General features: G+C 41.2%; 1 protein-coding gene across 2 annotated transcripts; it reads right to left on the reverse strand.

The window, feature by feature from the left end:
* Positions 1 to 1,711: 1,711 nt before the first annotated feature.
* si:dkey-260j18.2 (uncharacterized protein LOC325231 homolog) lies at positions 1,712 to 9,433 on the reverse strand. 2 transcript variants are annotated; one of them, XM_026943578.3, is made up of 6 exons: positions 9,335 to 9,433; positions 9,070 to 9,213; positions 8,276 to 8,429; positions 6,886 to 6,964; positions 5,599 to 5,826; positions 1,712 to 5,267 (listed from the first exon to the last, which is right to left on the reverse strand). In XM_026943578.3, exons 2-6 carry the CDS (start codon positions 9,076 to 9,078, stop codon positions 3,728 to 3,730), a joined length of 2,010 nt encoding a protein of 669 aa, XP_026799379.1. In that variant the 5' UTR covers positions 9,079 to 9,213; positions 9,335 to 9,433; the 3' UTR covers positions 1,712 to 3,727. The 2 variants fall into 2 exon arrangements, with proteins under 2 accessions (XP_026799379.1, XP_026799380.1); XM_026943579.3 differs by having other exon boundaries at positions 9,296 to 9,399.
* Between the last annotated feature and the right edge of the window lie 4,644 nt (positions 9,434 to 14,077).

A 14,077-nucleotide genomic window follows, 5' to 3' on the forward strand; every position in this document is an offset into this window, starting at 1 on the left:
CACACACACACACATTCACACACTCAAGACACCCAATCCACCTACAGCTGTTTTTGGAAGGTCGGAGAAAACCGAAGAACCCTGAGGAAACTAGGAGAACACGCGAACCTCCACACAAACAGTAACCCGAGCTCAGGATCAAACTGGGCAGCATGGTGGCAGAGCGGGTCACGATGCCGAGTCGAGATGCCACCTCACAGCTCCATGGACCCTGAATAAATATCCTTTACCTAAGAAAGTAGAGCTCAGCAGTTTAGTTATTCTGTCAATCAAAGCTAAATCGATTTTTTAAAATAAATTCTTTATGTAACTGCCCATGTGCTATAAAATACAAGCCATTAAAACTTAGATTCACTGATTAGTGAACATTAAAGACAGGATAATGCAATACTAGATCAGTTTTCAGTGTGACAGTATCTACTCACAAATTATTTTCTTCAGGATGCAGAGTTTGCAAAGTTTTCCCAACTGTCGAATAAACCTGATCAGCGAATTATCGCGTTCTTCATGAGCTGGATCACGTGTTCCGGCAGAGGAAAACACCAAACTCTGCAGGTCACTGGGTCCCTAGACCTGGGGTTCATGTAGAGGAAGTGCTGAAGCTTTGCCACAACAACAAAACGACTGGGAATGTCTGATCATTGCAGGCTAGACCACCGCTTAGCATCATTTAACACACAGATCTTCTAGAGTCACCGCATTTGAAAGTGTTTTAGTGGTGGTGTGTGAATAAACAGTCAGGTTCCAATCTGTCTTAAGCAGATATTTGTTTAATGGAAGATGTTGTGCGAGAGAGAGTGGACAGGAAAAGGCGTGACTGCTGTGAAGGGAACTTTCTCTTCAGGGTAAAATATATACCCAAAAATGAGTTTTGTCTATTTGCATACTGTTGAATATTCAAAAGCAATCAAACAAAGAACGTATCTCTTAACTGGACAACGTAATCTCAAAATATACATATTCATTAAACGAATACAGGTGATTTCAGCATGGTGGAATGTGTGTTTTCAGACGAGAGAATGTGCTCTTGCACAAACACTTCTGCATTATAACCAAAATGGCACTTCTGCTTCCGGCTTGTCCGCTGTAATGGGAACGGCGTCTGCAGGAGTTCCCGAAAAATAACGTCAACGATGTTCATCATATATATAAGAACGCTCACAAAGCTCCTTTTAGTAAGCTGGAGAAAGGCGTCTGACTGGATGTTTTGGCATAAATAACAACAACGATTAAACACTACGACTTTATTGTGATACCGGAGACGCGAGATTGTGCGATTTCAAAACGGAAATATGTCATTGCTCTGGTGCGAGTATCCCATTTCCACGTCTGTCCCTCTCCGAGTGGTATTCCCAAACAATAACTGGATAACATTTTAGCTAATGTCAATCCGATTCCTAAATAAAATTCTTTATACCATCTTCAGACAAATTAAACCAAGTAGCATCAGGTTGCAAGGCTAATCGGTCTCTTTTTGTTCACAAACACCAAGGAGTCTGTTAGTTTAGCTGCAGTTACTGGATTCTATGCATTAATGAATGAATAAAGGCAGCAGTATAGACATTTATGTCTTAACTATGTTTACAAAAAATACAATCAAAGTAAATGATAGTGAACATTTTGGCTCTGGTTATGAATGAACAATGAATTCCACAACAACAACAACAACAACCTGCAGTAAAAATGACGATTTATTGTGATGCAAAGTAGCGTATAATCCATTCGAAAAAGCTCATTGTATGACAAACCAGGTACTTTTTTTTTTTTTTTTTTTTGACTGAACCAGTTTTTTGATGAAAATGGGTTGACCAAGAGTTTTCATTCTTTTGGCTTCGGTAAAACTTGCGCTGTTATGTTCATATACACAAGAAACAAATACATAAAATCAGCTATTTGGTTCTTACTTTGATTTCATGGTTTATACAGTCTCCTCCAAAAGTATTGGAACAGTCTGGCCAATTCTGTTGTTTTTTTTTCTATACACTAAAGACATTTGGGTTTGAGATCAAAAGATGAATATGATTTCCTGATATTTAGAAGCTGAGAGGCTGAAATCTCATAATCATCTTTTGACCTCAAACCCAAATGTCTTCAGTGTTGAGCAAAAACAAAAGAACTGGCCTTGCCGTTCCAATACTTTTGGAGGGGACTGTATTTTTTTTTTTTATGAGACATAACACGACGTCCGGTGCTGTTGATGCATTTAATAAAAGCACATGAAGAGAACATTTACTGGCAAGGTGCAGGGAGGGGATTATGCTTCTGTCAACAGCATTTGATGGTTTCAGTATATATTTAGGCTCCTGTACATATTACTGGCATTGTTCTTTAAACCAGAAGTGAAAATAATGTTAAACTGTCGTGCGTTATTTGCTGTATAACTACTGTAATGTGTTTTACATTTGGAGATGAAAGCGTCCTTGGTGGTGCTCCTGATATGAACTAAATTAAAGACCCAACATTAAGGCAAAAAAGTCAGAACAGTGTTGTAAACGGACTACGATACAATAATAAGGCTCAGATAAGCCCTTCAATTAGTGGCAGGTTATAATACTGTGCTGCAGGTGGTATGGAACTGCGCTCAATCATGTATTCATGTTTTCACGAACGTGAAATGTCCCCTCTTTACACAGTAGCATTAAAATACATTTTACTGAAATCATCTTTGTTCCTTTGCTGTATAGAAAACAAATGTCTATAAATTTTTTTAGATGGCTGTTGACCTCAATGTGCTCAAAGGTCAATTTTAAACATTGCAGTAAAATTAATATTTTAAAAACGAACCAAACGTTTAAATTAAATTCAATTTCATTAACAGATGATGTGCTTAAGCTTCTGTTTGCGTTCAGTTTCATTTTAAAGGACCAGGTTTGGATTTAAGCCCTGTTCAGACAGCATTAGTTTTACACAGAGAGTCGGGATAATTTCACCTTTTCATAGACGCCTCTGTGATTTTATTTCCATCCTGATGTCAGTGCTTTACACTCTTCACCTCTGGGGGGAAAAAAAAAAATTAGCCTAAAATATTTACAAGCTTTGAATAAATTCAAAGGTGGTCATGTGAGAACAGACGCCTCTGGTTTTTACCAGCAGTTGCGGTACACAATATTTACCTGTCTTTGTGTATTATATCATATTATTTCAATACAAACCAACTAAACTGGGAGGCCATTAAATGGCAAAAAATTAAAGCTTATATTATATTTGCAGATGTCGTAATTACATCGCTACGTGTGATAGAAACATCCACGCTCACTGGAGGTGAAAGAGTGCTTAAAGTAAATAAATAAATAATAATAAAAAAAATACAAATCTCCCTTGTCCTGTGTTCAGAGCAAACAAACATAGAAATATTTTCTGGGAAAAACTAATACGGTCCAAACAGGGCATTAGACTTAATTTAATGAGTGGAGTCATTCCGGCTATTGCGTAGTTTCTGAGAGTGATTTCAGCAAGCCTGTTATTTTATGTTGCTATTATATATACATTCCAGAGACATTTCAGTACTAGGCTTAACATGATTTACGGGACATTTTGCAGCATTCGACCTTAAATTTGCGTTCATTCACATATAGCAGTGAGATAAAGGAGCCTTGAAAACAACAGAAGCATTAGCTGCCAGTGTGATGTCTGTTTGTTGGGAAGACAAAACATAAAAGGGTATGATGATAAAATTTAATAAGATTGACTGAAAGGGACAACTCCCAAACATATTCCTTAAATAAAATCACACTTCCTGGTTTCCCCTTCGGGTTTGCCGGTCTCTTTCCACATCCTCCGTCTTTCGTTTCCGTCTCTTTTCCTTCCCCTGCTTCTCCAGGGCTGTTCTAATGCGTGCTAAGATGTGTTTTTTGGGGAACTTTAGAGTGGTGCACCCAAACTGGCTCACTCCGCCTGTATCTCCTGGTAGTTTCTCGCGTCTCTGGACCCAGCTCCGCCAGCCAGGCTTCCAGCAGTACACACTGTCGTAAAACCTCGAGCCGTTCTCACCACCCAACACATAAATCCTGCGCTTCCACCTTGCGACGCCTGCGGCAGCTATGCGCCGTGGCAGACCTGGAAAAACCACTGGACTGGGAGCGCGGTCGCTACCACCACCTCCCATTCTCTCTACTCCGGCCATGGCGTCCCGGTCAGTCCCCGCTGCCCGTCCTTCTCGGAAAAAAAGAACTCGTCCAGTGGCGTCGAGTGGTTCCAACTGGGTGTAATTGCCGTCCAGAAATTTAGCAGCGTCGCGCATGTACCCACCCACAGCGCACACTCCTCCACGTACCGCTACTCCTCCAGCCAGGCAGGTGGCACCGGAATCAAGGCCAATGCGATTCCAGGTCCTTGTCCCAGTGTGGTAGATGAGCACACCAGCATGCACCATGGCCCTGTTCTGCTCCAACGTGGCGCCTCCGAGCAAGTACAGTCGACCTCGTAGCGTGGCGCAGGCAAAAGAGCGCAGTGGCAAAGGCAAACGTGGACCCGGTGCCCACGTTAACGTCGTGAGGTCGAACGTTTCGCAAGTATCGAGAAGAGCTGATCGGTTGCAGCCACCGAGGGCATAAAGAAAGTTTCCCGAGCCCAGGAGGCCGAACATGGCGCGTGGCTGCTCCATGGATGGCCGCGATATCCAGCGGTCCAGCACTACGTCGTACTCGTGCATCGACGATGAAACCTGGCCTGTTCTTAAAATGCCGCCCGCTACAAAAAGCCGGCCGCCGACAGCCGTGCAGCCTGGACACAGCAAAGAGCCAAGGGCTGAAAGTTTCTCCCACTTGCCTGTGCGTGGGTCAAAACAATCCACCGTGTAGTCACTCTCTCGTAAAGCCTCGTCCTCCCTGGGCTTAAGGTCCACGCAAACAATCTTCTTCTCCAGCATGCCCTCCCGGGGCCTCAGAGGACCTCCCATACCCTCAGTGCCCGCCCTCGGGCCCAGCTCTTTGCTGAGCCGCCTGCTCTCCTCAGGGGCCAGCAGGCCCGGGCGCAAGTGACGAAGCAGAGTGGGCATGTGGACATAGCGTTCAGCGGGCCGGTGCTCAGCCCAGCGCCGCGCCGCATCGTAGACCTCCGTCTCGGATTCCACTCCGAGCCGGTCCGACTCCAGGAGGCTTCCCAGGGTGCCTGGGTCCAACAGGAGAAAGTCTCGCTGGCGTGCCACTCGAGGGAAATGCTGAGCCACCAGCCTCAGAGAGGCTCTGAGCAAGAGCTGGTCGTGATGCGAGCGTGCCAGAGAGTACATACCCAAACAATTTTCCACAGAAAGGTGCTCAAAGAGGAACCTAAAGAAACAGAAAGGTGTTTTTCTTCACTAATTGTGCATACAGCATTTCACTACAGTGCACAAACAAAGATATCTTATCAGAAAAACCTAACCACACAGGTGAACTTTGTAACTTACTGACTGTCATCTGCTGACAGTTTATCAGCTTCTCTCTACTCTGTTTTTTGCTTTTTGATCCATTTAATAATGTGAAGCATGAAACTAAACCAAACTAAATAGCAAACGACCCAAAAATATTAATTTTGCTTTGGAAAAACGGACAGAGCTTACGTTCACGGTCACGTCTAAAAGAGGAAGAATACACTCGATGACAAACATTTATCTGTTACCTTGAACAAAGATTCTGCAAGGGCATGACTTGAAGACGGTTAGCTGCCACGAACAAGTCCTCTGCCGTCTCAAGGCTGAGCCCCGCTTCCCCCGTGTAGACGAACTGGATAACCGTCTCCATGACCAAAGGCGTCACCTCCTCCAGGCGGATCTCTGTGAGCCGAGATTCCACCAAGGGGCTGGTGAACATGGCACGGAAGTACGGGCTGACAGCGGCCAAGAGGACTCTGCAACGAACGAATTGAAAACACTACACCAGAGGACTTTCTATACATGATAAACGATGCTGCATAGTGAAGATCAGGGCTGCAACAACTAACTGACAGAATCGATAAATAAAATTAGCAGAAAATTTCATTTTGGATTAGTTGGACTGTGTTATGAAGCACGCTGTGGCGCGCTACGTCACTTCATTTAGACCAACATGGAAAGTTTTTATGTTGGTCCCATGACACGACTCGTGTTTTCACATCATTAATATTTCGATTTGTAATTGTTCGTTAGTGGGAATGTGAGAAACTGTGAAAGTGCAGTGTGCTGGATGGAGCCATGTTTATAAACCGCAGTGTCTCGAGTTGGCCTTCTTGATCCGGTTTTCCAGCTGTATCACACATTTATGGTCATATTTATCAATCTTTCCTATTAGAGAACATTATCTCGAGAGACTCTGTATGACAGTTTGATGAAGTATGTGCATTACGCAGTGCTGGGAAGCGAGTAACAAAATCAATAAACTGTTTTCTTGCTGATAAACACTACACTGTTTCATTTTCTTCGTATTACACAATATGTATTTTTAGTACATCGCGTGTGAAAAGTCATCAAGCCGCCATCCTGCTTTCGGATCACGCTGAAGTCGATCCCAAATACAGTCGATTCACTGATTCCATGAAAACTGAAAGCTTTGGAGGTTTGTGTGTCTTTTTTTGGCTGACACTTATACACAAAATATTCTCATGCTGCGACAGATGATGTGATAAATGTCAGTAATGTTATATTACAGTTTAATTAAGCCTAGTGAAGAGTTCTGTAGTCGTATCAGTTGATTGAAATCCTGCTAGATAATTATATCAATAAATATTTTTGGTGTTTTATATATTTATTTTAAACAATCCAACTAATCAGTGAATCGAGAAAATAATCAAGAGATTAACCGGTTGTCGAAATCGTTCTTCGCAGCCGTAGTGAAGATTAGCCGTAAGGTTTAAGAGGAGAGAGTGTTTATTATTATCAGAGTCTGTACAGTGTCATGAACAGTGACTGTATACAGGTTTCAGGAGACGCACCTGTGGCACATGAACTTCTTTCCCTCCGCTAAGAGAGTGACATCACACAACTGCTGAGCGTCAAGGAGTTGCTTTAAGCCTGGGAGAGAAAACGGAGAAAGTGAGAGAATCCATGCTACTGTCATATAACGATGCAAATCTCACACCAGATCTGGAGCTCGTCGTACATCACGCATATGAAAATAGACGCAAGTGAACTAGACACGTGTATCTGAGGTGTGCGGTTACGGGAAAATAATCAACGATAGCGTGGTGTGACGCAGCCTGACGCGAAGCGGAGTTACACTCAGCATCATGAAGCTGATTACTTTCCAATATCGCCACATCCCCGGAGTTTGTATTCCTCTTACACTACAGCAATAAATCAACATCTACAATCTTTAATTCATTAAAGAACGACACGTCGTACTTTTATCCATTTAGAGTTACGTCTAATGTTGTGGAACGTCCATGAGACAAGTTCGGTCCTGTTATATTTCTGCCTTTCGTTTCTTGTCATGTGACCAAGAAACCGGAAAGACCTCCGTCCTGAAGACTTTCACATGTAGGAAAACTTACCGACTGTTACAAAGCACTGACACTGGAGACTCCTTCCATAAATGTCAAACAAGCGCTGATATATTTTTCTTTGTTAAATCACAACCCATTTTATTGATCAGTTTATTATTATTATTATTAACTGTAGATAATGTGGCATGTGAGTCATTCAAGTCTCTGTGTATGAGCTGTTACTATAGTAACGATAAAGCATTAGTATGAACACACGACTTTTGGAGCCGCTGTTATAGAAACGTAATCAACACCTTCTGACCAATCAGATTCAACTGTGCTGTGTTATAAAGTAAGAAGTACAGATGGCGATGATTCTCTAGAATCTGTAGTACCAAACTACACTATATGACCAAAAGTATGTGCACCCTGACCATCACACTCGTATGTAGTTCTTCACGAAACTCTTGCCACACAGTTGTATAGAACGTCTCTGTGTGCTGTAGCTTTACAGTTTCCCTTCACTGGAACTAAGAGACTCAAACCTGTTCCAGCATGACAATGCCCCTGTGCACAAAGCGAGCTCCATGAAGACATGGTGTGTGAAGGTTGGAGTGGAAGAACTCGAGTGTCCTGCACAGAGCCCTGACCTCAACCCCACTGAACACCTTTGGGATGAACTGGAACACCGACTGAACCCCAGACCTCCTCGACATCCCAACATCAGCGCCTGACCTCACTAATGCTCTTGTAGCTGAATGAACACAAATCCCCACAGTCACGCTCCAACATCTAGTGGAAACCTTCCCAGAAGAGTGGAGCTCATTATAACAGCTGGAATGAGATCATGTGGTCAGGTTTCCATAACCGTTTGGCCGTGGAGTGTGAGTCAGCGTCTCACCCTGAGTAATGTACTCTCCTAGAGGAGTAGTCGTGTCGTCTGGAAAGTCCTCTTCCTCCGAGTCGCTGTCTGAGAGAGGCTCGCCACCAGCGCTGTCAGCGTCCTGCCACGGCTGCGGCCTCCAGGTCACCGTCCCACCTTTCACTGTATTCATCTGAGAGACAAAGTCACATGAGGAACTGAACAACCATCACCCTGAGAAACAAATACCGTTTGAATAGGGCTGCTTTAGGCTTCTTTAGATTAGATTAGATTAGATTAGTCACACTGAAGTATGAGTTAAATATAATTTTAAAAGATATTTTCTGGAAGAAATGTAAGGATACACATTTTGTACACATGATTACCCTTATGTGTGTAGGTGTGTAGCTGTGTGTGTAGGTGTGTGGGTGGGTAGGTGTGTGTGTGTGTGTGCAGGTGTGTGTAGGTGTGTGTAGCTGTGTGTGTTAATCTGAGTGCACAGGTTTAAATGTAAACACACGGATTGTAGGTGTGTGTGTAGAAGTGTGTAGCTGTGTGTGCAGGTGTGTGTGTGTGTTACTCTGAGTGCACAGGTTCAAATGTAAACACATGGATTGTAGGTGTGTGTGTGTGTGTGTGTGTGTGTGTGTGTGTAGAAGTGTGTAGCTGTGTGTGTAGAAGTGTGTAGCTGTGTGTGTTACTCTGAGTGCACAGGTTTAAATGTAAACACACGGATTGTAGGAGTGAGTGTTGAATAAAAGGTTAGTGAGGTGGAGGTGGATGTGAGGTGATGATGTTGATGATGATGATGATGTTGATGTTGCTGCGCTCACAGCCGCCATCCCGCGTCCCTGAGCCGGTTGTAAAGCAGCTCTTCAGTCCCCGCTGCGCATCTTTACAGCTTTAATCCGTCACCAGGAATCCTGACATTTCTGTCTCTCCACCGCTGAGTCTCAGAAATCCGCCGCGTTCTTAACCTGGGAAAAGGAAACCATCAACTCGTATAAACACACACACACACACACCGCCACTGCATGTAGAAACAGTAAGGATAATTACTCGCACTCGGCCACATTATTCCACTGCTAGCTTGTCTACCTTTCAGCTTTTCTTGGACCGCCATGCCGGAATTATTTTCCTACCCGTATTCTGACACTTCCGGCTTCTCTGCTTTGACGTCATCGAGTCGTTTATACTCACAAGACGTCCAGCCAATGAACAGCGAGCGAGTGAACTGCTAGCCAATGAAAGCGCGGCTCCTTGGATATGACGAACCAATGACAGGATGGATAGGCGGGGTTTTCTCATTACAGGTAAGTTTAAAAATAATAATAATAATAATAACAACGCTCCGGAACAACATAAGATGACTTCCGGTTTCCGGAACTGTGCTGTGTTATGCGTCAAAATGCGTATTTTTATGTTCTTTTATGTTTGCTTGTTTGTTTTTAAATTGCAATATACATATAAAACATCTTGATTAATCAAAGAAGAGACATAAATGTAGAGAAAAACAAATGAATCAATAAACTATAAAAAAAAATGAATACACAATCTAACAATACTACTAATTAACGCCAGGGGGCGCTCGAGAAAAATTAAACATAAAATTAAACATTGAACATATTAAACATATTAAACATAACTGCTACACAGGCAGGTGGAATGAAGAGGCTTGTATGAGAAATAAATATTATATTTGTCAGCTTTTTACTCGCCTCAGTTCATTCAGCCGTGACGCAGGACGCAGAGTGGGCGTGGCTAACTCTCAGAGCACCGCCCACTCCATAATCAGTTGACCAATAGAGATTTAAGGTGAAAGCCTTTTTCTAAGACCCACCCCCTGTAAAACATGGGACAAAAATTCAGGGGAAAAAAAATTAAAGCAAAATGAGAGTGAATCAGAAGTAAACTTTCTGAAGTATTAATTTTGATTCTCATTACTTTTGCATTTGCTTATTTATTTATTTATTTATTATTTCTTTTTATATTTCGGTCATTAATATTTTGCTTGTGGATTTTAGTATTTTATTTGAAACTTTGGCACAAAATTAACTCCATAGGAAATCAGCAGGAGTTTTTATACAGAATAAACAAATAAAGCATAAACTAATAAATACAGTACAAATAAATAAATAAAGCATAAATAATTACAGTATAAACTAATAAATAGTCTTATATGACTTCTTATCCACAACGTTTTTTTTTTCTTTTAATGATAAAGCACAAGTAAAAATATCTAAAGCAGCTACAGCCTCTATGTAAAATATTAGTTTTTGCTATTTTTGAGTTAATTGCTGTAACTGTGCAGCACAAACGCCTGTAGCGGTGATGTGATGGGAAAGTGGAGGAGAAGCTGCTGGAGCTGGAGCTGATGAAAGTGTGAGGAGCAGAAGCAGCACACGGACACTGACACTCCGTCTGTGAGCTCCACACTTCACCCAGCTCCGAGTCAGAGTCTGTGTCCTACAGACAGCTTCTTAATGACGAGATCAGATCAATAATCACTTTAATTCACCTACAGAGACACTGGAACAGCACCACAGTACAATAATAAATAATTATAATGATTTATTACATACAATTACACCAAACATTAAACTACAGAAGATCAGATTCATCTATTATTATTATTATTATTATTATCATTATTATTATTATTGTTTTAACTTCTGTGTGATCAGTTGTAGCAGAAATGGAGTGAAACCTTCACGACAGGTGACTTTCAGAAATTCCTTGAACATTTTTTTCTTTTATATTCTATATATTCTTACTTACACACACACACACACACACACACACACACACATTAATATATATATATATATATATATATATATATATATATATATATATATATATATATATATATATCACTTCATACATTTTTTATGAATATATTTTTCTTTATATTTAATATTTTCCTATATTTTCTTATTTTACGTGGGAACGGTTGTATAAAGCATTTCACTGCAAGTCGGACTGTGTATGGTTACGCATGTGACAAATAAAATTTGAATCTGAATGATTGTTTTTCTCTCTTTGAGGTCTCTGTGTCCCTGCCAGAAGTGTCATTCAGCACACATTTACATGCTCTGATTCTTCTGGAAGCTTCTGCAGGTCTGACTGCTATTCGCCCCCGAGGTGTGAAAAGGGTTTTTGTTTTTTGTTTTTTTGCAACATCCAGAACCTCTGTGTCTTCACAAGTGACATGTTGGAGGAGGACGAGGCTCTACAGAGTGAAAAGGAGGAAGAGGAAGATGATACAGCAACATCTGTCCACCTCTGTGGAACATCCTGCGCGTCAGAACTCTGGGCCTTTAATAAACTTTACTTTCAGGTTGTTCCATTTTATCTGCACCTTTTTTTGGCTGTTACAGAAAAGCCGGCGTTATTCATAAAGACACTGAGGAAAGAAACCATTTTAGACCAGAGCAAATTCCAAGGACCAGCATGAACACTGAAGAAGTAATTCAATATGTGCATTATTCCATCTGAATAAAACAGAAATTAGATTAACACAAGTTCACTTTTTGGCAGAAATTCCACTGATGTACTATTTTATATTTGTGGAAACTGTGTAGACATTTGCATCAGGTCAGGTGAATGCATTACTCTTCTCAGTAAACCTTAAATAAGTTGTTTAAAGGTGATGTGTGTGTGTGTGTGTGTGTGTGTGTGAGATTATATAAAATTACAAGTCTTTGCATAAAACATTCCAGTGTTTGATTCAGTGACTGCTCTCTTCTCTCTAAACAGCATCCAGGAAAAAAATACATGTTTAATTTTAGAGTTTTATTATAAAAGTATGTGTTTATACATAATGTAAAGAAAGAGTGCTTTAAAATAAAAATAAAAATCTGTGTTTCGGTCTATACTCGCTGTGAATACGTGTCAAAATAAATTTCTATATTACGCTGTTTGTAACTACATGACTTTTCATTCAGATTTCTAAATCAAACATTCCTTTTACTAAATAATGATTTGCTTCTGTAAGAGTTAAAGGGATTTTAAAAGGCTCTTTTATGTCACAGTTTCTCTCCTTGCTGTTGCACATCCATAAAAAATAAAAAAATAATACTTGGGTGAATTTGTTTCTCTTTTTCATCCAAACCTTGTTAGAGTCAGATTAGAATAAGATTAGTATATTAATATTTTAATGTCTTATTGGAGGTATGTTCTTGTGTATGCCTTGGGCTCTACTCTGTAAATATTAAATCTAATAAGACACAAGGATAAAGACGTGTCCTGTAAGTTCATTCAGGAATTCTAACATGGACACTGTTTGCACTTTTAATATTTGTGCTGAAGAACAGAAAAGAAAGAAAAGGCCTGAGTTGCTTCTGCTTCTCCTAAATTATTCCTTTACTGTTTTCTAAAATAATAGCTTTATTGTATATACCATTGTGTATAGATGTTTAATTTCAATTAAATAATTTTGACAAAAAATTATTTTTTATCATCACCCACCGATTTTTTAAAATCTGGTAGAATTTTTATAAAAATACAAAAATGTACATTTTAAAAACAAACACCTGGTTTGTCTAATTTGCATTCTGTCTCTAAGAACAGAAAAGTTTCTTCAGAGAGTAATGAAATCCAGATCCAGTGTGTGTGTGTGTGTGTGTGTGTGTGTGTGTGTGTGTGTGTGTGTGTGTGTGTGTGTGTGTGTGTATATGTGTGTGTGCAGTCTTCCATGCTGGACCTTCACGTCCTGCTGCTTGCTGTAAAGTTAAAGCTGAGTGAGAATCCTGAGCCTGATCACGGTTAGATCAGATGTTTGCTCTGTAAAGAACATCAGCTCTGGTTTCAGCCACAACTTATCGTTCTCAACCAGCAAAACGAAGCAGAATAAAGACACCTGCTCTCTCGCTGCAGCTCAAAACTACAGTAACATCAACCACATTGCTCTGAAAGAGAATCTCCCTCTTCACTGCTGTGAGCTGAATGAAGATGAAGCGCACAGACAGTTAGAGATATAAATTTGCCTCAGACTCTATTATTAGAGTATTTACAGGAACATGACTCCAGTGAACAGGAGATTTTCAAGAATTTTACAACACGAGACAATAAAGCTTTCAAGGTCATTATTTGAAATGGAACCCCTGCTGATGCTTCACACACTCCAGGACCCCAGTGAGGCAGTAATACACAGTGATGATGGAGAAGAAGAAGGAGGAGGAGAAGAGGCAGAAGAAAAAGAAGAAGAAGAAGAAGGAGGAGGAGGAGGAGAAGAGGCAGAAGAAGAAGAAGGAGGAGGAGAAGAGGCAGAAGAAGAAGAAGAAGGAGGAGGAGAAGAGGCAGAAGAAGGAGGAGGAGGAGAAGAGGCAGAAGAAGAAGAAAAAGGAGGAGAAGAGGCAGAAGAAGAAGAAGAAGGAGAAGAGGCAGAAGAAGAAGAAGGAGGAGGAGAAGAGGCAGAAGAAGAAGAAAAAGGAGGAGAAGAGGCAGAAGAAGAAGAAAAAGGAGGAGAAGAGGCAGAAGAAGAAGGAGGAGGAGGAGAAGAAGAAGAAGAAGAAGGAGGAGGAGAACGCCTAAGTACATTTGTCCAGATGTGCAACCTAGTTGACATTGTTCAATTTGTCAAAGTGCTAATACCAAAAAAAGAGTGTTGTCTAGACAGCTTCAGCTGACATTCATTCTATTAAAGAGCGCACACGCACACGCACGCACACGCACACACGCGCACACACGCGCACACACGCGCACACACGCGCACACACGCGCACACACGCGCACACACACGCACACACACGCACACACACGCACACACACGCACACACACGCACACACACGCACACACCGTCTTACCACCGTTGGATGCTGCAGCACATCTTCACTTCC

Source organism: Pangasianodon hypophthalmus, chromosome 14 (genome assembly GCF_027358585.1).
Source record: "Pangasianodon hypophthalmus isolate fPanHyp1 chromosome 14, fPanHyp1.pri, whole genome shotgun sequence".
NCBI lineage: Eukaryota > Metazoa > Chordata > Actinopteri > Siluriformes > Pangasiidae > Pangasianodon > Pangasianodon hypophthalmus.